General features: G+C 36.2%; 1 protein-coding gene across 3 annotated transcripts in view; it reads left to right on the top strand.

The window, feature by feature from the left end:
• The window catches only part of BAZ1A (bromodomain adjacent to zinc finger domain 1A), a 100,545-nt gene that overhangs the window by 35,892 nt on the left and 40,345 nt on the right, over nt 1-24,308 (top strand). For all 3 annotated transcript variants that reach the window (XM_070427919.1, XM_070427900.1, XM_070427909.1), the window contains 9 exons: nt 991-1,134; nt 4,756-4,857; nt 6,261-6,348; nt 12,429-12,563; nt 14,094-14,193; nt 14,869-15,035; nt 16,917-17,012; nt 18,194-18,332; nt 19,602-19,748. In XM_070427919.1, the coding sequence (XP_070284020.1) occupies nt 991-1,134; nt 4,756-4,857; nt 6,261-6,348; nt 12,429-12,563; nt 14,094-14,193; nt 14,869-15,035; nt 16,917-17,012; nt 18,194-18,332; nt 19,602-19,748 (1,118 nt within the window). The remainder of the gene's footprint in view (nt 1-990; nt 1,135-4,755; nt 4,858-6,260; nt 6,349-12,428; nt 12,564-14,093; nt 14,194-14,868; nt 15,036-16,916; nt 17,013-18,193; nt 18,333-19,601; nt 19,749-24,308) is intronic.

The raw sequence follows: 24,308 nt of genomic DNA, 5'->3' as shown, positions 1-24,308 counted from the left end.
GTTTAATCCCCAGTCAGGGCACAGTTGACCAATCACTCTGGCCAGTTGCTCAATGGTTAGAGCATTGGCCCTTGGATCCAAGGGTCCAGGTTCGATTCTCAGTCAAGGGTACCTGGGTAGCAGGCCCAATCCCTGCCTGACCTGGGCAGTGTGCAGGAGGCAACCGATAGATGTGTTTCTCTCTCTCCCCCCTCCCTCCCTTCCACTCTCTCTAAAAAATATCCTCCGGTGAGGATTAGCCAAAAAAAGAGTCTACCAATGGATACATAAGTAAGTGGACCAACAAATCTTTCTCTCTCCCCCTCCCTCCCTTTCTCATCCTTTATTCTCTCTCTAAAAATCAAAATGTTTAAAAAAATGTTATAGTGAGAATGAAAAAGATTGTGATCAGGAAATTTTCAGAATTTAAAATATTGGAGGCTTTGAAAAACTTTTAAGGCCCAATCTGTATAATGAGATATTATGAATTTGATTTTCTAAATAGTAACTTTAGTTAAAAACAAAATTGCCAAGAATCTTGATAAATTGACCTTTGAAATAATTTTGTATTATTTTAAACTAGAGACCCAGTGCATGAAATTCATGCACTGGGGGATCCCTCAGCCCGGCCTGCACCCTCTCGCAGTCCAGGAGCCCTCGGGGGATGCCCAACTGACAGCTTAAGCCTGTGAGTCCAGCTTCTGGCACACTGACCACCAGGGGGCAGCTGCATTGAGCGTCTGCCCCCTGGTGGTCAGTGCGCATCATAGTGACCGGTTGTTCTGCTGTTGGGTCAATTTTCATATTAGCCTTTTATTATATAGGATTATAGCCAACCGTTGCTTAAATTGAATGTTACAGATGTTCTTTTTTGTAAAATTGGTTACATCAATCAGTCATAGTTTCCATAAAACAAAATAACTTTTCAGTTCACAATAATTACATCTTTTGAAATGTTTGATTTTAAAATGTCAAATTATTTGCATTTTTAAATGTATCATTTTCTTTCAGGTTACAGTGTAGGATTTTGGAAGTCCTCCCTCCGTCACATCAGAATGGTTTTTCTAATGGACATGTCAGTAGTGTAGATGGAGAAACTATTATTATCAGTGATAGTGATGATTCAGAAACACAAAACAGTTCTTTTCAAAATAGGTAAGTGATTTTTATTCATTTTAAAATGTATATCAGATTGGCTAATGACATACCATTGAAACAATTTTTTCTTTAATCGCTCCCTTCTTCTTTTCTAGTCATATTGTGGTATACTATTCAGCTAAACAGTGTGTTTCCACAACATGTTAGAGTTTATAAAACTGAAACGTAGTTAACTCTAGTTAGCAGCTTAAGAGTAATTGAAGCTCATCTCATTCAATTATATTTACACATTCCACTTTTGTTTACTTGGGAAAACTCATTCTGGACTTTATTAGACTTACTCACTTTATGATACATGTGGTAAAGAAATTCTGTAACTTCCTGAAATGCATTCATTTGGCAGCCTTATTCTGCTGAGTGCTCTTAGAGAAAAAGTACACACACATCTAGATTAGCACTCCTTGCAGGTAAATTTAAAATCTCTGCTGAGTCCTCAACTGATTAAGTGTCTAAGTGTTTTAGCTCAGTTCCTCCTGTTCTCTACAACTACCTAATTCTTCACTGCTTCATTCTGTTCCCACTCTACCTTTTAGGAATCTTAGACGTAAAAACGCTTTCTCCAGCCTTTTCTTATCTTTTTCTTCCCTCTTTTCAGTGAATAGTACCATAATCAAATAAGAAACTGGAGGCCACTCTTAAATACTTCCTTTAACTCCTTTGCTCCTGAAAATGCTAGTGACAGGTTCTGTCCCTCAAAACCTTGTAATTCAAGTTCTCGTTTTGTCTGACTTGAACTATTGTATCCATAGCTAGAATTTGAACATTTACTGTGTCCTGGCACTGTGCAAAGTGCTTGATTTGCATGTTTGTCGGCTCTGAAAGAGTATTGTTATTTTTACTTAACAAGAATCTGAGCCTTAGAAAGGTTAATTGGCTTTGCACGAGGTCATCTAACTAATACATTGCCTGACAGAAAAAAAACGATTTTGGGGTGAGTGAATGAAACGTGATATGGTCCTATATAAGTCTTTTGATACATCTCATTTTTTTCTTGAGTTGCTGTTAAGCAGAAAAAGAAATTAATAGATCACTTGTCTGTGTGTCTTATTGAATACATAGTTTGGCGTGCAACATTAGTGGATATTGTGGTAGTTAATGTATGTTCTTTAGCAACTCTGAAAGTAGTTCATGTGATTTTTTTTTTTTTTTGGACTATTGCAAAGATTGTAACCCTTAGATTTAGTTATATATTAGATAAGTCTTGAACAGTTAAATACAGATTTTGTATGTAAAAGATATTTTTTAAATTGATGTTTAAATATGGTAAGCATTTGTTTATCTATTTTTTTCTTTTTAAAATAATTTATTTAAGATTATTTTATAGTAACTTTTACTATACTCTTCTAATTCTTTTATGTGTTTTGAGATGAGGAATGTCTAGCTTCTTAGGTTTGGCACTCTCTTATTCGGTGCATTAATGTCCTTTCCCTTCTTTTTAGATTTGAATAAGAGCTACCTACATATTTTGTGGCTAATTTCTTACCTTGAGTACAAAGCAAATTAATTCAGAATCCCAATTAGTAAGTGAATATTTTGCCTGTTATATGTAGCATTTAGAGGAGTATTTCTATTGGTCAATCTCACTTGTGCCACTTATAACAAGCTCATTACAAAGTGTAACTGGATTTAGCCATAGGAATAAACACTTGATATAGGAAAAATGAGTAAGCTGGTCTATTATTTAGTCATAGATATTTTTAACCAGTTTGTGATTCTCAAAGAATCTGAGCTTTCATTATACATCAACATCATAAAATGCCAGGTTGTTTATAGATTGTTACTGCTATATCCTGAGATATCAGGAAAGGTGAAACATAGATATCTGTGGACCTTTACTCTGTTGAGCTATTTTTTGTTGTTGTTGTTAATCCTCACCCAAGGATATTTTTCCATTGATTTTTAGAGAGAGTGGAAGGGAGGGAGGAAGAGAGAAAAAAGAAGAGAAAGAAACATCAATGTGAGAGAGACACATTGATTGGTTGCCTCCCACACATGCCCAAATGGGGCCTGGAATCGAACCTGCAGCCCAGGTACTCGCCCTTGACCAGAATCGAACTGAAATCCTTTGGTGCTTGGGCCGATGCCTGACCACTGAGCGTCACCAGCCAGAGCATCTGTTGAGTTATTTCTATTAATTCCCTAACTTAAGTGATTTACTTCTTGGTTGTTCCCTCCAAACACAATATAATCTGGATTTTCTTATGTTTTAGTAGGTGGCATTTTCCATGAGTTAAACTGTGTAACAGCACCCACATATGTTGTCTTATTTATTTCTCAGACCCATTCTATAAGGGTAGGTAGTCATATTCTTATATCATTGAGGAGAAATAGAAGTTGAGTTAGAAAAGTATCACATAGTTCATAATACCTGCAAGATATACTAAAGCAGGATATTGGAAATAAGCCTAGGTGCTCAAAATGATCACCAGCATTTTGTGGGAGAAAAGGTGAGGCAGATGGAGAGAAAGAGAGAGAACATGTATAACATAATCACTTGCCATTTTAACCATTTTAAATGTATAATTTAGTGGCATTAATTACATATTTTCATATAAGTGGGATCATACAATATTTGTTCTTTTGTGTCTGGCTTATTTCACTTTGTATTATTTTTTAAAGTACATCCATATTGTAGCATGTTGAAACTTATAACTGAATGAATGAATATACCCTCAAAGTGAAGAAAAGATAAGTTGATGGAAGTGGAGGTTTTAAATATGTACTTCTTTGCCAATTCTTAAAATAGGATAAACTACATTATCTCTACTTTTGTTCTTGAATTACAAAGCTATGAAGAGGAAAGTTTAAAAGCAAATATAAGAGCTATTTGTTTGTTTATTAATTTAAACTAAACTGGGTACTTTGTGCTAAGTCATCTCTAACTATTTTCTTCACCCAAGGAAAATTTTATCGAATGAGAAATTAGAGTATCTACCTAACAAAATAGTGCTTTGTACTATTCTGGCTAATAGAATGGTAAGGAATATCAGTAATATTTAAAATTCTAGTTAAAATTAAAATACACAGCCCTGACCAGTTTTTTCTCAGTGGTTAGAGCATTGGCCCAGGGACCAAAGCATCTTGGGGGTTCCATTCCCGGTCAAGGACACGTACCTCAGTAGCAGGTTCGATCCCTGTCCCAGTCTGGGAGAGTGCAGGAGACAACCAATCGCTGTATCTCTCTCACATATCTCTTCTTCCCATCATTCCTTTATTCCTCCTTCCCTCCTCCTCTCTCTTTCTCCCTCCCTTCAAGCTCTCTCTGAAGATCAATGGAAAAAATCTTTGGGTGAGGATTAAAATAAAAGAAAATATAAAAATATTTTAGGCCCTAACTGGTTTGGCTCAGTGAATAGAGCGTCGGCCTGCGGTCAAGGGCATGTACTTTGGTTGCGGGCACATCCCCAGTAGGTGTGCAGGAGGCAGCTGATTGATGTTTCTCTCTCGATGTTTCTGACTCTCTGTCCCTCTCCCTTCCTCTCTGTAAAAAATCAATAAAATAATTTTTAAAAAATATTTTAGGTTCTGTTATAATATGTTCTTAGGAACTAGATTTCTATTTAAAACCTCACCTTTCCAAATAAATTATTAACCAATTTATATCTCTACACTTTTTAGGAAGAAACGAGATGCAGTTGATCCCTTATTATTCAAGTACAAGGTGCAAGCCACTAAAAAAGAATTATTTGAGTGTGCTATTGTTAAAGCCACACAAATCAGGTAAAAATTCAGTATCTTTTCTGTGCTGCTTTAAAGTAGTATAATTATGGTAGGTTAAGAAGATTTGATGTAAAACAACTTGGAAGCAGTTGCTTCTTTTTTTTTTAAATAAATGTACATTTATATGCTCATAGGCTGATAACATGAATCTTAATGGACTCCATGAGCCCTTTATTTAGATTTGTAAATAGTCTTCACATCTAAGAAATTATGAAGGATGCTATTTATGAAGTACTTCTCATGAGAGAACTCAATTTTCAAAGGTGAGAAATCTGATGGTGCTTACAAATATGTCAGTCACATTTGTAATAATTTATTCATTAGATACAAGCATCTGATCAGTCTTTTCTCATTTCTTAAGAAAGTTAAATAATTGAGTATCTTTAAAAATTCCTCTTTGAGACCTAATCAAAAAAAAGAGAGGTAATGAGTAGTTAACGAAAGAATCAGCACTGCACATAGGGAAAATTCCTATTTTGGCCTGCTGAGGTTAGGCTCTTAGTCATCTGAGTAAGTTGATATTATCAGCCTCCTATCAACTCGCCACATAGGAGTCCATCTTGCATTTTGTTTGATGTGAAGTGCTTTTACTTATTTTCTCATCCCTTTTGTCCCATATATACTCGTGTGTTTGAAGAAAAGTGATAATAATATTTTGGGGAGGGCCTTTCACTTAAAAACTTTTTAATAGTTTATTTACTCATAGAAGCTTTTAATGTGGCTTTTTCTTGAAAGGAAGACATTGAGTTGAATTAAATCATTATTCCAGAAATTCTTGTGTGTCATTTGTTTATGTTTTGTTGTGGTTTTTGTTACTGTTGTAGTAACTCTTTTTTAATTTGGGAGCAAGGGAGAATAAAAAATAGTATATTATTCAAATTTTAAAAATTCTAATTCTCTTTCATTCTAATCCCATGAATATGTTGGCTGCCATATGAAGTTTAAACACAAAATATTTTAGAATTTGATAAAACCCATGTCCTACTCTATTCACAATATCCATTTGAATGTTGATTTACCTACTGTTACTGATAAAGACTACTGATTTTAATTTTTTAAAGAATTTTAATGGTGATAACTTGTAGGAATGATCATCTAATTTTATAAGATTTGGTTTTCTCTTAGTAGTATATTTTCCTTGCGGTTTATTTCTAAGTGGTTCCTAAGCAATAAATGCATATACTATTTTAATGGACTTTTATAATAGATCCAATCAAGTAGATGTTATAACATTCTACTAAGTACTTCTGTATAAAGTTTCTTGCTACTTCTACATAAATACTCTTAGAAAATGAAATGTCATTTTCCTAGGCTTGAAATTGAGGTTATGGATTTACAGAGATTATGAAGTTCGGATTGAATTCTTTGATCCTAACACTTTCCTCTCCTTTTTTCCCCGTTAGCCGGAGAAAACACCTATTTTCTCGTGATAAACTAAAGCTTTTTCTAAAGCAACACTGTGAAACACAAGATGGAGTCATTAAAATTAAGGTAATTAGAACAGTGTAATTATTTGTTAGAAAGAAGAAAAAAGGAGAAATGGATAGTGTGATTGTTATATATATAGGCTAAGCAACCATCCGACTGGCCGGTAGGTATGACACGCACTGACCACCAAGGGGCAGACGCTCAATGCAGGAGCTGCCAAGCTTCGGTGACTTGGCAGCAGCGGTCCTCGGGAGGCACACCTGGGAACCAGAGAGGAGGGAGCCCAATTCCTTGCGGTACCATGTGATTCCACCTTTGGCCATGGGTTGTGTTGTTGCTGGGGCACTGTCGGCCTGAATCTGGTTTATTGCCAAGCTGCGGTGACTGCAGATGCCCTTTGAGCCGCAACACCACCCCAGGTGCGGCCAGAAGGGGAGAGACCGCGGGAGGTTGGCTCCAGGGCATGTCCAGCCTGTCTCGCCCAGTCCTGTCCAGCTGTCCACCTCCTAATTAATTTCCTTTCAGTGTGCACAAATCCGTGCACCAGGCCACTGGTAAAGTTATAATATTGCAGAAATGTTCGTTCAAAATTGGTTAAAAATAGCTCTTTTTACCTAGAGCCAATTTTTAGTAATTTTCTTTACATACTAGAGGCCCGATGCATGACATTCGTGCACTCGGGCGGGGGTGTGTCCCCTCAGCCTGGCCTGCGCCCTTTAGCAGTTCAGGAGTCCTTGGGGGATATCCAACTGATGGCTTAGGCCCACTCCCCACTAAGCCACAATTGGACATCCTTGGCACTGCCACGGAGGCGGGATAGGCTCCTGCCGCTGCACTCGCCAGCCATCAGCCCGGCTTGTGGCTGAGTGGCGCTCCCCTGTGGGAGCGCACTGACCACCAGGGGACAGCTCCTGCATTGAGCGTCTGCCCCCTGGTGGTCAGTGCGTATCATAGCAACTGGTCGTTCTGCCGTTTGGTCGATTTGCGTGTTACCCTTTTATTATATAGGATTGGATTAAATACTGTTTTTGCAATTTCTAGAATTGCTACATGGTATAGGTACTACCACTTTTTTTCCTGATAAAAATGATTAACCAGGTGAGAATAGAAGGAAAACTTGGAAAAGGAAAGGTTGTGGGTGGGGTAACTATAATTTTCTAATAGTGTGGTTATGGCTCACAAAAATAGATCAAAGAACAATGCTGAAATAGATCCTACTAGATAGGAAAACAATATATATAATAAAAAGAACATCAGAGACCAATACTAAGATTATAATTTATTCGTAACTGTTAAAGGAGGACAAATAAAGTTTATAAACCTCACATTGTACACTGAGTAAAAAGTTAAATGGTAAAACTAATTCTTTAGAATGAGAAAAACACAAGCAGCAGTGTGGTGTTGCCAGAGGGAAGGGAGTGGGGGGGAGAAGGGGGTCCTAATATATGGTGACCAAACAAGATTTAACTTTGGGAGGTGAACACATGGTACAATATACAGATTTTGTAATATAGAGACCCACACCTGATGCCTATATGATCATATTGACCAATAAATTTTTTATTAAATTTAATAAAAAATTAAAAAATAAAATTCATTTATCAAAATACTAAAAAAAGATGGTGAATGATTAAATTACTTTATTTTTTATATTACTACTAGTGTCCCGGTGCACGGATTCATGCACATTGAAAGGAAATTAATTAGAAGAAATACTTTAATATTGCTATTTGCCTTTTCTCTATAATAGAAGTGTCAACCAAATTCATGATCAACAATGACAGATCGAAACACACACGTGCGATTGGCACCAGCAAGAACTTTATATGTATCACAAATGTACGGGTCAACTTAGCCTTTTATAGATATAGAATAAACTTGCTTAATTAGACCTGCTTTCTGATGTAGCTAAACTTTTTCCAGCCCAGTGAAGCACCCCAACTTCTCTTTCAGGTAATTGTCAGCAACACAGCAGTAAATATCAACACAAAGCAGATTATTATTATAGATCGTGCAGGGAGAACAAAGGGTAATATATTTAACTGCAGCAGTGTTTGACTATATTCTGTGCAGTGAGAAAACCTGAAGTCATTTTCAAGGTCCACCATTTCTTACTTTTCAGTCGGGTCAAGTTTCTAAACTTTCTAAATCTCCATTTTCCGGCTAATGAAAAGAAAATAGGATTATACCAAGTCTCCAATCTACCTACTCCAGGACTTCTATGAGGATAAAATGAGATGAGGCATGGGAAAATGCTTCACAAACATATGGTTAAACTGTAAAATGTTTGTACTGGCTATAAAGCAAGTTGTGTTCCTGGGCTGAAGAAACTGCAAGGAGGCTAGTCACTAGGGAGAGGAGGCTGGGCGTTGCTACATGACATCATTACGAGGCGCCCACAGCAGCCCACAGCAACCCTTTCTAGGCTGGGCTGGGCTGGGCTGGGCTCTGGGCCGCATTTTGTGCCATGGGGTCTTGGCAGTGTTGGCTGCAGTTTGGTGGGGTGTCACTCTGGGTTGGTGGTGGTGCCTGTGTCCCACTTGGGGGAAGCCACGTATTGGTTTGTCTGGTGCTGTTTATTTTTAAATGGCCAGTGCACGTCATGGTAGCTCCTGCATTGAGCATCTGCCCCCTGGTGGTCAGTGCATGTCATAGCTACTGGTCAGATGGACAAACACTTTAGCCTTTTATATATATAGATAGATTACTAGTTGATATATTTTAAAATAAATTTGACTAGTACTAATTTGAATTCACATTCTGTAATTTATCTATGATACCTTGGGTAAGTAAGTAAAATAACCTTTTGGGGCTTCACTTCTGTCTTCCTCAAGTGATGGTAGTAATACTTGTCACCAGATCAAGGGTTGGCAAACTAGCACCAGTGGGCAAATACCTGCTAGCTGCCTGGTTTTGTAAATAAAGTATTTTTGGAGCACACATATAAAAAGAGAGAAATATTTAACACACATTGCAATAAATGCTAAGTCTAAGTAAAAAAGCAATAGAATGGGTAAGGGAGATGTATTACATGCATCATAAATCAGTGATTGTATGCTTAAGATTGATGCATTTCATTATATCTAAATGTTACATCAAAAGAAAATAAATGAAAAAATAGATTAGTAATCACTAGAGACCAAGATAGATTACAGGCAGTCCTTAGGTTACGTGGGACTCGACATATGTCATTTCGTGGTTACATCACCATCTCCCATTTATTAAAAAAAAAAGTTCTGTCATTTCAACGTATGTACATATCTGCTTTGTTTTTTATTATTTATTTACCACAAGTAAAGGTCAGGAATTGTTATCTTTCTTTTAAATTTTTTTTTATTGTTTCACTTCATTACTGCTGTGTATGTGTTCCATGTGAGTGACATAGGTGCTTATGTAGGTGGGTTCCAACTTACGGCAAAAATCGCGTTATGTTGTTCCTGATCTCCGATGTAACCCGAGGACCTACTATATTTATTAAATAAAACTGGGCCCTGCCAGTGTGACTCAGTGTTTAGAGCATTGACTTGTGCACCAAAGGGTCTTGGATTTGATTCCCAGTCAAGGGCACATACCTGGGTTACATGTTTGATCCCGCACACGTGTAGGAGACAATCAATCAATGTGTCTCTCTCACATTTATGATTTATCTTTCTGTCTCCCCTTCCTTCCACTCTTTCTAAAAATCAATGGAAAATAAATAAAATAAATCTGGGACATTTGGTTAACTAAAAAAAAAGAAAGAAATGAAACAAATCTTAATGTCATGCATTCTCTTTTTTTTATTTTTCTCTTATTGATTTCAGAGAGGAAAGTAGAGGGAGAGAGAGAAAGAAACATCAGTAATGAGAGAGAATCATTGATTGGCTGCCTCTAGTCTTATTGTTGAATAAGTGCTATAGATGTCCCCTTTTTCTCCCCAGTGACCCCCTCCACTCCACTCCTGCCCCCCCCCAATTATGCTTTATCTATGGCATTGAATATCAGATAGCCACATAAAATAATGCTTACAAGAAGTTAACAATTTGGATACTTGTGTTAAGTGGCTAGAACAGTGTCTGGCGTTTGGTAGGCAATCAGTGAATATTATGTATGAGTAGCTGTATATGTGTATTGTAAATAGCCAATTGACCAATTCCTCTAATTTACAAAGATCTCTTATATATCAATGAACAAAAACAATCCGATTAGAAAAAGTAGTGAAGGACATCAGCAGTTATTCTCCAAGGAAAGTAAGCATTCAATAAACATGGAATGAAGTTCAACTTTACTTAATAAATAAATGAAAATTAAGGTGACAGTAAACATTTTTCTCTTAGAGTATAATGAAAGATTATTAATGGATATCTGGTGCAAGCACATGCATGTACACACACAGAGAGAGAGACACACACACACACACCCTCGACAAAGCACAGTGATATTCAGTGTGGTAAATGTAGACTGTTTTAGGAATGCCTGCAAATATGCAAATACACAAAGATACTGGTATTTATCTGTGAATAAGGAACCTTAGTAATTAATACATTAAAGCCTATTTTGACTTCTTTTAATATATATATTTGAAAAGAAACTACGTGCCTTATATTCATACTTACAGGGCAATTCTATATATTCAGGGGTTATTTAAGTGGGATAGTAGACAACTATCTTAATGGAATCTGTGTAAAATCTTAATAGATTCTTGATTTCTGATGGCCAGAACTAATTGAGTTTTAGATGTTAAAAGCTATGTTCCAGCCAAGATGGAACTGTATAGAAAATTGAATTCCCAATAGAAGTGGTGTTTTGTTAATAATTTGAAGTTGTGTATCATTATATTCTTACACATTTCCTGAAAGATATTTTTGTAAATGGCACATTTTCTTCAAGAGAAAGAAAATTCTTGGCTGGCTGGTGTGGTTCAGTGGTTTAGCATCGACCTATGAACCAAGAATTCGCTGGTTCAATTCTTGGTCAGAGCACATGCCCCGGTTTTGGGCTTGATCCCCCATGGGGGTGTTCAGGAGGCAGCAGATCTATGTCTCTCTCTCTCATTTATATTTGTATCTCTCTATCCCTCCCCCTTCCTCTCTCTAAAATAAATTGTGTGTGTGTGTGTGTGTGTGTGTGTGTGTGTGTGTGTAGATGGAGGGAGGGAGGAAGGGAGGGAGGGTGAATGATAATCTTGGCAATTAGACAAAAATAATCTTCAAAATTGCTAATAAAAAATCTAGAGTTGGACATGGATAAAAAAGGTGAAAAAGTTCTGAATACAAGGTGAAAGGAGAGAAACCCTTGGATTTATCAGTTATTCTAGAACCACACCACTTCTGATAAAAATGAGATTGATTTCTCTGAACTAAAATTCTGAGTTGAAACTTTATAGGAATTTGTCAGTATTTCTGCTTTTATCCAGGTCAACTTTAAAATTCGATACATAAAATTACCCCAGGGTAGGGAGGAGCTAAATAAATGTTTAGCAATTAGGAAAGGTTAAGAAAAATTTATTGGTTAATACAATGGATTTTAATGTTAAATATATGGATTATTTATTTACATAGAAAATCTCATACAGCCTAACCGGTGCGATAAGTGGTTAGAGCATCAGCCCATGCACCAAAGGGTTGAGAGCACTTATCTGGGTTGTAGGTTCGACACCCCCTTCGCCCAGCCTTGGTCAGGCATGTGCAGGAGGCAACCAATCTCTCACATCAGTATTTCTCTCTCCTTTCCTCCCCCCCATCCTCCCTTCCACTTCCATTCTAAGAAAATCAATGGGAAAAAATCCTCAGGTGAGGATTAACAACAACAACAAAAGAAAAGAAACCTCATACAAAATGATTCAAAAGCAAAGCAAATAAAAAATTATTCTTGTGTAAATGTAATTTTGAAATAGTTTTAGAATTCGAGAAACTGTTGAAACATTCTTCTTGAATATTCATTGTACTTCAATTTTGGTTTTCTTCCTAGTAAAGCTAATTAATTATGCAGTTTTTTTTAAAGGAGCAAGTAAACTAACTAAAATATATATTACTTCATAATAGCACAAGAAGTTTTAATGTTCTGGGCCTGGCCTAATATGTTAGTCATATGATATGTTAGAGGATATCCACTTGTGGTTTACTAATGTGTTATTGTATCCTATGTTGTTGTTTTTTATGAAGGCATCCTCTCTTTCAACATATAAAATAGCAGACCAAGATTTTTCTTATTTTTTCCCTGATGATCCACCCACCTTTCTCTTCAGTACTGCTAGCAGGAGAAGAGGGAGACCACCCAAACGAATATCTATTAGTCAGGTAAGTAGAGAATAGATAAAAACTACCTTGTAGCTCTGAACAAAACTATTTAAAATCAAGTATTGTTTAGCTCCCCCACCTCCATAGCCTGTAGGAAGGAACACATTCCTTTACACACAGAGAAAATGTGTGTACTATATGGTGATAACTGCCCAGCAGTGAGGTTTGTAGAAGCTTCAGGTGTGAATTTTAGACATGGCTCTCATGCCACAGGAATTTAATACAATGGAAGCAAGCATAATAAGCAATTATTAAAATGTAAACCAGGAAGAAATAGAGGGAATAAATGATAGTATTGAAACATAAAGAGTATTTAATATATAAGAGATAGTAAAGCAGGCTAGAGACATTATTTTCACAAGAAATAAACGACATTTTAACATTAGCCACAGAATGTTTCTGACATGTCTTTTCTCTACCTCTTACATCGTTGATGTCTATACCATCTAGTTTATAAGGATTTTTTTTTTTATCTAGTGCATATTTTTTTAAGTCTCCCTTCATAGGTTACCAGTTGTTTTTTCTGGAAGATTTTTGGACTAATTTGTAGACTATAGAATTAGTTCTATAATTAAAGTTATTAAAAGTTACTATGATACTATGATTAGGGTTATTAAAAATGCAGTTATAAGTCAGACTGAAAAGGACAAAAACTTATTAAGTGGAATATAAAACAAAAAGTAAGGTGAACTAACAAAACAAAAAGAAGATCATAGATATAGACAACAGAATGGTGGTTACCAGAAGTGAATTAGGTAAAGGGTGTCAAATATATGGTAACAAAGGAAGCTAGACTTTGGGTGGTGAGCACACAATAGAGTATACAGATATTGAATTACAATGTTACTAGAGGCCCAGTACAAGAAAATTCATGCACTGGAGTGGGGGTCCCTCAATCCAGCCTGTGCCCTCTCACAGTCCGGGAGTCCTCAGGGGGTGTCCGGAACGGCGCCACCCCCATCACTCTACCACTATGCTGTTGCATCTGGGCCGATCAGGGGATGGTGCTGCCCCCACCACCCTGCTGAAGCCATCATCTGCCCTCCCTCTGCTGGAGGCAACTGGATGGGCTGATCAGGGGACGGTGCTGCCCCACCCCCGCATCACCCCTCCGCCACCGCTGGTTGCCGCCCCCGACCCATCCCGTTCCCTCCCTCTGCCCACTGGCATGCACCTTGGCTGGCCTGGCGCCACCTGCTCGCCAGCCCCGCCCCCCGCCTACTGGGTGTTCCGCTGTTCAGTCGATTTGCATATTACACTTTTATTATATGGGATTAATGGTATCCTAATAAGTATATTTTTACTTTTATGTAAATATTTTTATTGATTTTAGGAAGAGAGAGAGAAACATCAATTTGTTGTGCCACTTAAAGTTCAGTTATGCTTTAGTAAAACCTCATTTTAATACAAAGAAAGTATAATTGAGGAGGGCTATTCAATATTTTGTTTTTCTTACTGTAAAAACAAGGCAGACTGTCAATTTGTAGAAGTTGTGGTTCTACAACCTTAGTTTCGTGGTTTGTTTTTTAGGAGGCCAGTCTTGCTAATAAACAGACTATTGGAAATTATAAGAATAAAGCTACTAAAGAAAAAGACAAACTTTTGAAACAAGAAGAAATGAGATCACTGGGTGAGTTTTAACATTTTGTCCAAAATCTGATTAGATACAGGAAAGAATACTTCTCTGTGCCCGGTGGGGGGTGTTTCTAAAAATGCATATTTCTGGGGTCTTTAAAAAGCATAAATCAGGTTGTTTTTTTTCCTTTAAGTATCTATTGATTTTTATGATAAATGAGAACTCTGCTTATCTTAAATCTATTTCAAGGTATAGCGTATCCCATGTTAAACTGACCTAATGCTGAATTAAGCACAACTTGGAGTTTTTGGAGGTTACAAACTGTTTTGGGCCATTTTGTTTGAGTCCCACAGCCTTATAAAACATGGCTTCCCAAACTTGACTGTGCATATGAATCACTTGGGAACAGTATTACAAACAAAGATTCTAAATTGGTAGTTGTGCATTTCTAAGAAGGTGATAACCTGGCTGTTGCTCTTAGGACCACACTTTGAGTAGCAGGGCTTTTAAAAGCAGGTAAATGTTTGTCCCACTGCAATAGTTTATCTTAAGCCCAGCCAACTTGCTTTTTTGGTTTTAATCACCTGCTGGCTCCCTTCAGGAATTTGTAACCCCTGTGTATCTCTGCTTATCTAATTTAACCATAAATTATTACAGGATTTTTATGTTACATTACAAAATACGTTGTTTTTTGTCTGTGTGCAGTTCTAACTTTGACCTTCTTCACAGCTTTTGAAAAGGCTAAATTAAAAAGAGAAAAAGCAGATGCCCTAGAAGCAAAGAAAAAAGAAAGGGAAGATAAAGAGAAAAAGAAGGAAGAGTTGAAAAAAATTGTTGAAGAAGAGAGAATGAAGAAAAAAGAAGAAAAAGAAAGGCTTAAAATAGAAAGAGAAAAGGTATTCATTTAAATATATTAGCTATGCCCTGTACATATAGTTAATAGTGCTTTACACATTTGAATTCCTGGTTAATTTTCAAGTTCCTTTACCATTTTCATTTACATTTATAGTTGTGTATAGAGCACTGATAAACAATATTGATTTACCTCCCTTTTGATTTGAAAAATTTAATGAATTATTTAAAGTTCAACATATGTACACACACACACACACACACACACAACCCTGGCATGACCAGGAATGGTGTCACTCAACCACTGAGCCACACCGGCCAGGCATGAGTAAAACCTTTAAAAGTAAAATACATAGTTAGAAAAATACAATAAAATCTGACTCAACAAGAATTATTACAGAGTTGTTATTCTCCTTAAAGAATAATAAGAACATTTCAGTAAATCTTTATTATAATCTTTAGTGGTAGATACTCCTTAGAGAATTCTATAGCTGGTTTTTCCAAAGGTGGTAATAGTCACTGGCTTTCTGAGATACTCACAGGTAGCCTTGGATAATCATGTCATACACAGTGCTTATTAAATTGCCTGAAGTTCTTTGGATTATTTCCATAGGCCATTGCAGGGGTACCTAATACATGTTCATTCCGAAAAGGCAGAGATCAAAAAACACTTGTAATCTAAATGGTAACATAAAGAGATAGCATTGTTAACACTTTGGTTAATTTATTTCTAATCTTTATTCTGGACCTTAAAAAAGAGATCCAGCATTTATAATTTTGTGTACTTTTTTATTTAACATTATAAACATTTCTTCATGTTATTAAGTAAGGTGGAATTCTTAGTGACTGCTTAATAGTTAATCAGATAGATGTAGTTAAGTGGATTATAATTTTTGGCCCATGAATAATGATATTCTATACAAATTTGTGAATAAATTTTCTTTTTATGGATTATGTTCCTGGATAAATTTGTAGAAGTAGAATAATGGGTCAAAGGGTAAGAACATTTTTAAAACTTTCTATACATGTACATGGGTATTTGTTTAGCAAACATATTGTGTTATTTACACTCAGCAATAGTGATGAGATTACCCATCCTGTTACATCCTATAGGAGTTATGTTGTAGTGGGGGAATAACTTATTTCAGCAGATTACTCAAAGCACAGTTAAGTTCTGTAACCATCTAGTCATTTTATGTTGAAAGTTTGATAAGTGCACATCTGTTTACCTTTGGTGTTTCTAAATTTCAAAGGGAAAATGTTAACACATATTAAACATTTATTGGAAAAATTATAATAAAATATACTGTGCTTTATTGGAGACTTTTTTAGTGTCAGTATTTATCTTGCAGTTTCAAATATCAGAACCAAGAAGTAAGGGTTTCAAAAGACCCAAGTGAGCAAGAGAATGGCCTGTATTAAAAAGAAAGAAATTTACCAACTGTATTCTAATATTGCTCTTACTTACTGCTCCCTCTGTGTATCTCTAGTCTGTCAAATTTAAATGAATCTTGAAAATGACAAGTATATTGCAAATATAAGGGGAGGTTTTATTTTAGGTACTCTAATAATTTGTTACCTACTTTGTCAGGATCTAATTGATTTGAAGTATGGGGAGAGCTGCTATAGGCAGAGCCAGGTTGAATTAATACTTATCTAAGCACTACTGTGTTGGACATTTTCCATCTTTGTAGCAGTTATGTCAGATAGGCATTGTTTTGATCAGTGATTCTAACACTTTAGCATGCATAAAAAATCACTAGAAAGACTTCTTAAAACATTAATTGTTGGGGCCCAACCCCAGAGTTCCTGATTCAGTAGATCTGGGGTAGGGCCCAAGTATTTGTATTTTTACCAGTTTCCAGATGATACTGATGCTGCCTTATGAATTTCTTATAAGAATTTCTATTAACCTTTTGTTCTAGGAAAGAGAGAAGTTACGTGAAGAAAAGCGAAAATATATAGAACACTTAAAACAGTGGAATAAACCTAGAGAAGATATGGAATGTGATGATCTTAAGGTATAAGTATGTTATGTGATGTTTCACACACCCATGTTCTTTGTGCCCTATGTGGCTTTGTTGATGAAATATTTCTTTCTTATTAATAATGGCCTCTTTATATTTAACTGAGAGGAAATAGTCGAGCAAATGCTATATTTAGAGTTTCAAGGTAGCATTTCCTAACAAGCTTTGATAATGATTTTTTAAAAATATATTGTTATTTATTTTAAAGAGGAAGGGAAAGAGAGAGAGAGAGAGAGAAACATCAATTATGAGAGAAAATCATTGATAGGCTGCCTCCTGCACACCCCCTTCTGGGGATTGAGCCCGCAACCTGGGCATGTGCCCTGACCAGGAATCTAACCGTGACCTCCTGGTTCATAGGTTGGCACTCAACCACTGAGCCACACTGGCTGGGCGATAATGATTTTTATCCTGCAGAATAATTGGTCAATCATGTGATCCTTGATAATCTAATAACCAGTGGACCAGGCATACATTTTTAGCTTGATTGCTAGATAAAGAATTCTTCCATGCCCTGGCCAGGTGGCTCAGTTGGTTGGAGCATCATCCTGTACACCAGAGGGTTGCAAGTTTGATCCCCAGTCACGGTGCCTATGGGAGGCAATCGATCTATCTGATCGATGTTTCTCATTTTGATTTTTCTCTCTTCCCCCACCCCCATTCCTCTCTCTTTAAAATCAATGAAAGTATATCCTCAGGGGAGGATTAAAAAAAAATTATTTCTGTCTCCAGAAATGATCACAATATTCACACCAAGCTCATTCAGCTCAGTGTATAAGAAAACATTTCTAAGTCAGTAGGTGGCAGATTAATTCTGTTCCATATCTTAAGGAGATCCCATATTGAAGATAATACTGATACAACTGTCTTGACCTCAGAATCTAGGTTAAAAGTTCCTCTTAACTAGAAAATGTAGTCAGAAATACACTTCAACCTAAAGTTATGTTCTTAATTTGGTGAAGGAAAAAATACTTAGAAACTGGTTTAGTAAAGTTGGAATAAGGCCAGAACATCTGTAATTTTAAAAGTTCTAAAGGTGATTGTTGAAAACATTCAGGGTTGAGAACCACTAGTTACATGAAATAATTCTTATTTGGTAAAGAGTATATCATATCTACTTTTTACAACTTCCTACACTTGATTCAAATAGTTACATAAATTGTTTAATCTTGCAGGAACTTCCAGAACCAACTCCAGTGAAAACTAGACTACCTCCTGAAATCTTTGGTGATGCTCTGATGGTATTAGAGTTCCTTAATGCATTTGGGGAACTTTTTGATCTTCAAGATGAATTTCCTGAGGGAGTAACCCTAGGCAAGTGCTTTTGTTGTGTTATAGTTCACCCTAAAATTAGTGGCTTTAAAGAACAAATTATTATCTCTCAAGTTCTGTGGAATCAGTGGACCTACCTCTCTAGTCCTCTCTAGTTACTGTCAGACAGTGGCTGGAAATGGAATCATCTCAAGGCTTACCTGGCTACATGTTCAAGATGGCTTCTTTACATGCATGTTTGGTGCCTTAGCGCTCCTCCACATGCATCCCACTCCATCAGAGTAGCCTATACTTCTTATGTGTCAACTGAGGGCTCCAAGAGTCAGGACACAGAAACTGCCAGCCTTCTTAAATGCGAGGCCTGGAACTGGCAAGCCCTATTTCTGCCCTATTCCATTGGTCAGGCCTGCTGGTATTCAAGGGGGTGAAAGAATAGACTTCACTTCTTGAGAGTGGCTTGGTAAGTAAGTGCAAGGAAGGAAGAAATTGACATCAGTCATATTTGAAAACAAGTTGATGCCTACCTTTAATTTGTGATTCTGCTTTGCCTCTGTACTTACATTCTTTAATTTGTATGAACTTAATTTTTAAGAGCTAACTTACTATGATTAGAGCTTTGGCTCCTATTTTGGATCTTCTCCTGTGAAATGGTAAAATAATGTCTTAGGATCCAACTAAAGACCTCAAAGACAGAATTATAACGTCACTCTTATTTCAATAAGAGTGTATTCTCCACGAGGGCTTTTACATTCCCTAAATTTCTCTTTCTGAGCTAGGTGAGGTATGAGTCATTGTTACAGGTCTAAATAATGCTGGTTTAGGTAAGATGAATTTGATGAGAGACTTTTATGACTTGGATTTGATACTAGGGTTACACCTAATCTTGATTACCTCTCCTTTGCACTATTGGTAAAAGTAATGTCCCACATAGCTCTTAAGAACAGTGGGGCAACAATAACAAATCTTTACATTGTTATTCAAATTAGAGTAAAATCATAATTTTAAAGATGTACCTTAATTTACACCTCAAGTTTAAACTTAGGTGAAATATTGTATTGATCTACTGAGTCTAATTTGGCTTTCTTGAATGTGGTGATTTGGGCTTATGATTTTATTGGAATTTATAATAATCATTATAATTGGGGGTTTTTATTTTACCTTAGATAATGCTTGGCTCTACTTTGATAAATGGGCATTTTAAAAATAGTTACATAGGCTATTGTTGATTAAAATGTTTATTATTCCATTGGAGTTGATTTTTTTCAGTACATGAACAGAACTTTAAATTGATTTTAAACATTTTATTCACAGAAGTGTTAGAGGAAGCTCTTGTAGGAAATGACAGTGAAGGCCCACTATGTGAATTGCTTTTTTTCTTCCTGACTGCCATCTTCCAGGCGATAGCTGAAGAAGAAGAGGAAGTTGCCAAAGAGCAAATAACTGATGCTGACACCAAAGGTCAGAATTCATATTATTGTTGATTGGTAGTGGCTTTGTAGTGATACTCATTTTTTAAGATTATTTTTAAATTATCTTGGCTTTTACATTTATAAAACATAGTTGTTCAAGTTACCAAATTCTTGGGTCATATACTAGGAATGCAATATCAGTTGTTTTATAAAACCTTTCTTTTGATGTATCCTGTGTCTGATGACCTTGAAAATATTTTCTCCCTGATCTATCTTGCTTTTTATTCCATTAGATTTCTCCTATGATATAGTATCATTACAGATTTCATTGACTAGTATCTGTAATTCCAAGAGATTCTGCTAGTTGCACTGTTTTGCCCCACCTAAGGAAATACTTTTACTGTTGTTATTAATACCTTAAATTGAAAATACTACTGCTGATTTCATTTCAGATCTGACAGTTTTAAGATCAAAGTTAAGTAGAATTTAATTTTTTTTAATTTCGCTACTTAGTTTGATCTAAAAATCTTGCTCTTTAAATTTTGTGTACCTAAATATCTGGAGTCAATGTGTGGCACATATTAATGTAGGGATAATTCTTGGATAAACCCTTTTTTATTTTTAATATTTTGTTCAGGATTTTCCTCAATCAGAGGAATTGTTAAGCCATATTAAGAGATTGATTTGGCTTCCTAAATAATACTCTCTGTGAACTTTGCCACCTATGAGATTTAGGATCAAAAGCTTTACTAAACAACACTAATGTATTGCATACAAATTCACAATAAGAAATAACTTGGGAGACATCTTGATAGCAGAATCTTGGTACAAAAAGGTAGGAAATTCCTCCATTCAAATAGTATTTCTGGCCTTAGATAATTTGAGCTCATTTTCCATTATGCTGGTCCTTGGAGCAACAGGATAATGATGAGTATGCATACAATGTTGGTTGCTTTTGGGTTTTATAGCCGAGTTCAAGTAAAATATATTCTATAGCTTGAGTGCTAATCACCATAGATCCCTTATCAAGGCCATTTTAGCAATGTGATCCCTGTTGTCATCACAGATAACTTAGTCAATTAAATGAGATTCTACGAAAGGGAAGATAGAAGGGTAAATCCATTTTTAAAACATCTAAAGTTTATCTAAGATGACATGCACCAATACTAAAGATGGATTATCTAAGACAGACAATGTAGCACATATTCATTCTTGTAGCCATTAGTTGCCTTGATCACCAATAACATAACAGGGTTATTGACCAAGTTCTGACCTTAATACAGGACATAAAACTGTAGTATTTAATTCAGAAATTGAAGCAGATGAAATCCCGATGACAAAAAGTGGGTGACAAGAAAATTTTGTTGGAAAATCCCCTGTGTAAAGGGAAAATATATGTGACTGTTGGTATTTGTATTGTCATTATATTTTGTTTTCATGATTTGTTTGATCTGTAATTTCTATAGCTCTACTCCTTTGTAGAGCTGTCTATACATATAAATGTAAGGTCTTTGAATAAGTATTGGCCATTAAATAAAGGTTGTAATGCTCCTTTTGAAAATATTTATTTAAATGTTAGGGAGGGTAAAAAACATACTTGGGAATTTTTCACCTTTCTCTCACTTCCTTATTATTTTTCATCACATTTTATATAGTTATTTTAGTTTCTATAAGAGCCCTAGATTGTTCCCCCAGGTATCTTTCATTTAGTCCTCCCATTCAGTAACAAAAAAGCCTTTCCGCAGTTTTCCTAAAGCAATGGAATAGTCATATATGGGATTGAATATTCTCTTGCTTCCTCTTTAGCTGGCCTTAATAGTAAGGTATTTTCCTGCTATTTCCAGAAAGGGGGAAATTGGGCAGAAGAGAAAAATATGAATTTATCCTAGTGACGAGAAAACAGGTTCACTGAGATTATTTACTGAAGATTACATAGATAATAAGTGATATAAATATTGTATATGCATTATTTCATATAATCCTCCTTGTCACCCTTGATGAGGTAGATATGATTATTTTCTGCCTTTTACATATAAAGAAATTTAGACTTAAGGAGTTTAATTAATTTGCCTAAAGACACATAGCTAATAAGAAAGTGATGGGATATAAACTCTGGCAATGCTATAAGGGCAAAGAAGATGAAATTTTGAATATTTGTTTCCCTAGCATGGCCATAAATTTATCTGTATTCAAGAAGATCTAATTACTTTGCCCCTGGTCTCTATTATATCAAATCTTGGAAGTTTTTACCAGCAGTTTTTAAAATCTTATATTAAAAATATCTATTCCTCACTTTAATATTACATCATAAACTTGAAAGCCCTTCAGAGCATAGGAATAAGAGTATCCTCCTTATCCTATCTAATAAATCGGGAATATGCTAATTGACCCTCACACCATCACAAAGATGGCAGTACCCACAGCCAATAAGGAGGAAATATGCTAATTGACTGCCACGCCCTCAAAGATGGCAGCCCCCACAGCCACAAGATGGCAGCACCCAGTCCCCTCAGTTCCCCAGCCGACAGGGCCAGCTTGAGGCACAGACAAGCCTCAGATATTGGCTGCCCAGCTGCCCAGGGCTGCCTGAGGCTCAGGTAACCAGGCCTGGCCGAGGCTTGCGCTGCCAGCAGTGGCAGCAGCAGAGGTATGATGGGGGCGTCGCCTCCCGCCCCTGAGGCTCCCGGACTGTGAGAGGGGGCAGGGCAGGCTGAGGACCACCTCCCCCCCTTCATGCACCGGGCCTCTAGTATAGAATAGTTTTGTCTGTTGTTTGGTGTTGGAATGTTATGTACATAATTCTAGTTTACTATGATATAAGAGTATCTTTTAGATAGCCATAACACATAAAGTTCAAATGTAGATTTTCTTGGCATGATGTACCCAGAAAACCAGCTCTAAGCTAATCTTAGAGCAGCGATCGCCAACCGGGGGTCCGCGGACCTCTGGTAGTTCGTGAGGTCCAAAAGGTTGGCAACTGCTTCCTAGAGTGATATTTAAAGTTTCTGGAGAGTACCATTTGGTAAATAAATTGAGTTAAGTAATATTTTACATGTTAATATAACACAATTAAAAGTAAATTGTTATTTTATTGGTTGTCCATTTCCTAAGCCTTTAAATAGTAGGTTGAGTGTATGATTGCTTCAAAGGAAGAGAGCCAATACACTTTTACAGCTCACAACTAGGACTGTTGTTAATTTTACAGTGCCTATTAATTTTGTTTATTTGGCTTTAAGTAGAATGGAAATTGAAAAAGTTTTAGGTCTAGTATTTTCCTGGTGAGGAAGAATATAAAGTCTGTGATTCGTGGCTTGGTAAGAAGTTCTGCATATATGTAAAATTTAGTCAGGTAATTTCTCCTGAGTGGTATTGTTTATTCTTAAGTGCCATGAAATTATCAATGATTGTAATCAGACAGGATATCAGAGCTGCCTTTTTCCTTTAGTAAAGGACAGCAGTTCTGTTTTCTAAGGTTTATTTTGTGAGCTTGTGAACTTTGGGAAGGAAATCATATAGTAGAAAGTTAATGAATCACAGAACCAGTTTAGCCTAGGAATTTTCCAAACTAATCCATAGAGTCCTTCAGGTTGTACAGGGGTTCCTTGGTGCCACTGCAGGAGAGTTAGAAAGATGAATGTGCAGGATTGTCATCTCCATAACCCTACTTTAACAAGGGCATATTTTATCCCTTTTATAATGGACTTCCAAGAAATAATTTGAAAACTGCTGATCTAGACTTACCGCATCCAGAAAAAAGAAACCAATTAAGCAACTTTTCTAAAGACTACATAACAAGGAACTAGAGACTGACTGCAGAAGCCTAAGACTAGACTATACATGATCTGATTCTTAGTCTGAAGCTGGGTCCACTGTACTGTGACATAGGCTTAAGTTTTGTAAGCTTAAAGTTTTTCATAGTTGACACTTTAATTTTTTGTCATCTCTGTATTACAATTAGAAATAATTATATATGCTCTAAGTACATTTGTGCTTGTTGATTTGCTCATTAGTCCTATTTGTAAGCTAAGCACTGTTTTCAAAGCTAAAGCAATTTACTTAGAAAATACAGGAAAATCTTCCTATTGTTTTTTAGATTGGAGAGTTTTCAAAATCAAAGCAAAATTTAAATGTATAGGATAAATCAATGGTTAAGTGACAGCAGTGCTGTCTTTAAATTCTTTTAGCTCTTTTTCTTTGCTGGTTTTGTGATGATTACAACCTATACTTTGTTATGATTCAATCTTAAGATATTTAAAAAAGATTGGATATCTTCGTCAGCTGGTGTGGCAGAGTGGTTGAAAGCATCAACCTATGAACCAGAAGATCATGGTTCGATTTCCTGTCAGGGCACATGCCCAGGTTGTGGGCTCAATCTCCAGTGTGGGGCATGCAGGAAGCAGCTGATCAATGATTCTCTCTCATCGTTGATGTTTCTATCTCACTTTCCCTCTCCCTTCCTCTCTGAATCAGTAAAAATATATATATTTTTTAAAGATTGGGTATTTTCAAGTGGATTTTGATTTTCAAAGTAGTATTTTCCAAAGTTATATTGAGTGAATGATTTGTTTTTCATTTTCAAGTGTATTTTACCTTTTTTTGGAAGGTGTAT

Source organism: Myotis yumanensis, unplaced genomic scaffold (genome assembly GCF_028538775.1).
Source record: "Myotis yumanensis isolate MYYU_CA2020_CCGP unplaced genomic scaffold, mMyoYum1.0.hap1 SCAF_1, whole genome shotgun sequence".
NCBI classification, from domain to species: Eukaryota; Metazoa; Chordata; class Mammalia; order Chiroptera; family Vespertilionidae; genus Myotis; species Myotis yumanensis.
This window is presented reverse-complemented; position numbering and strand designations above follow the sequence as displayed.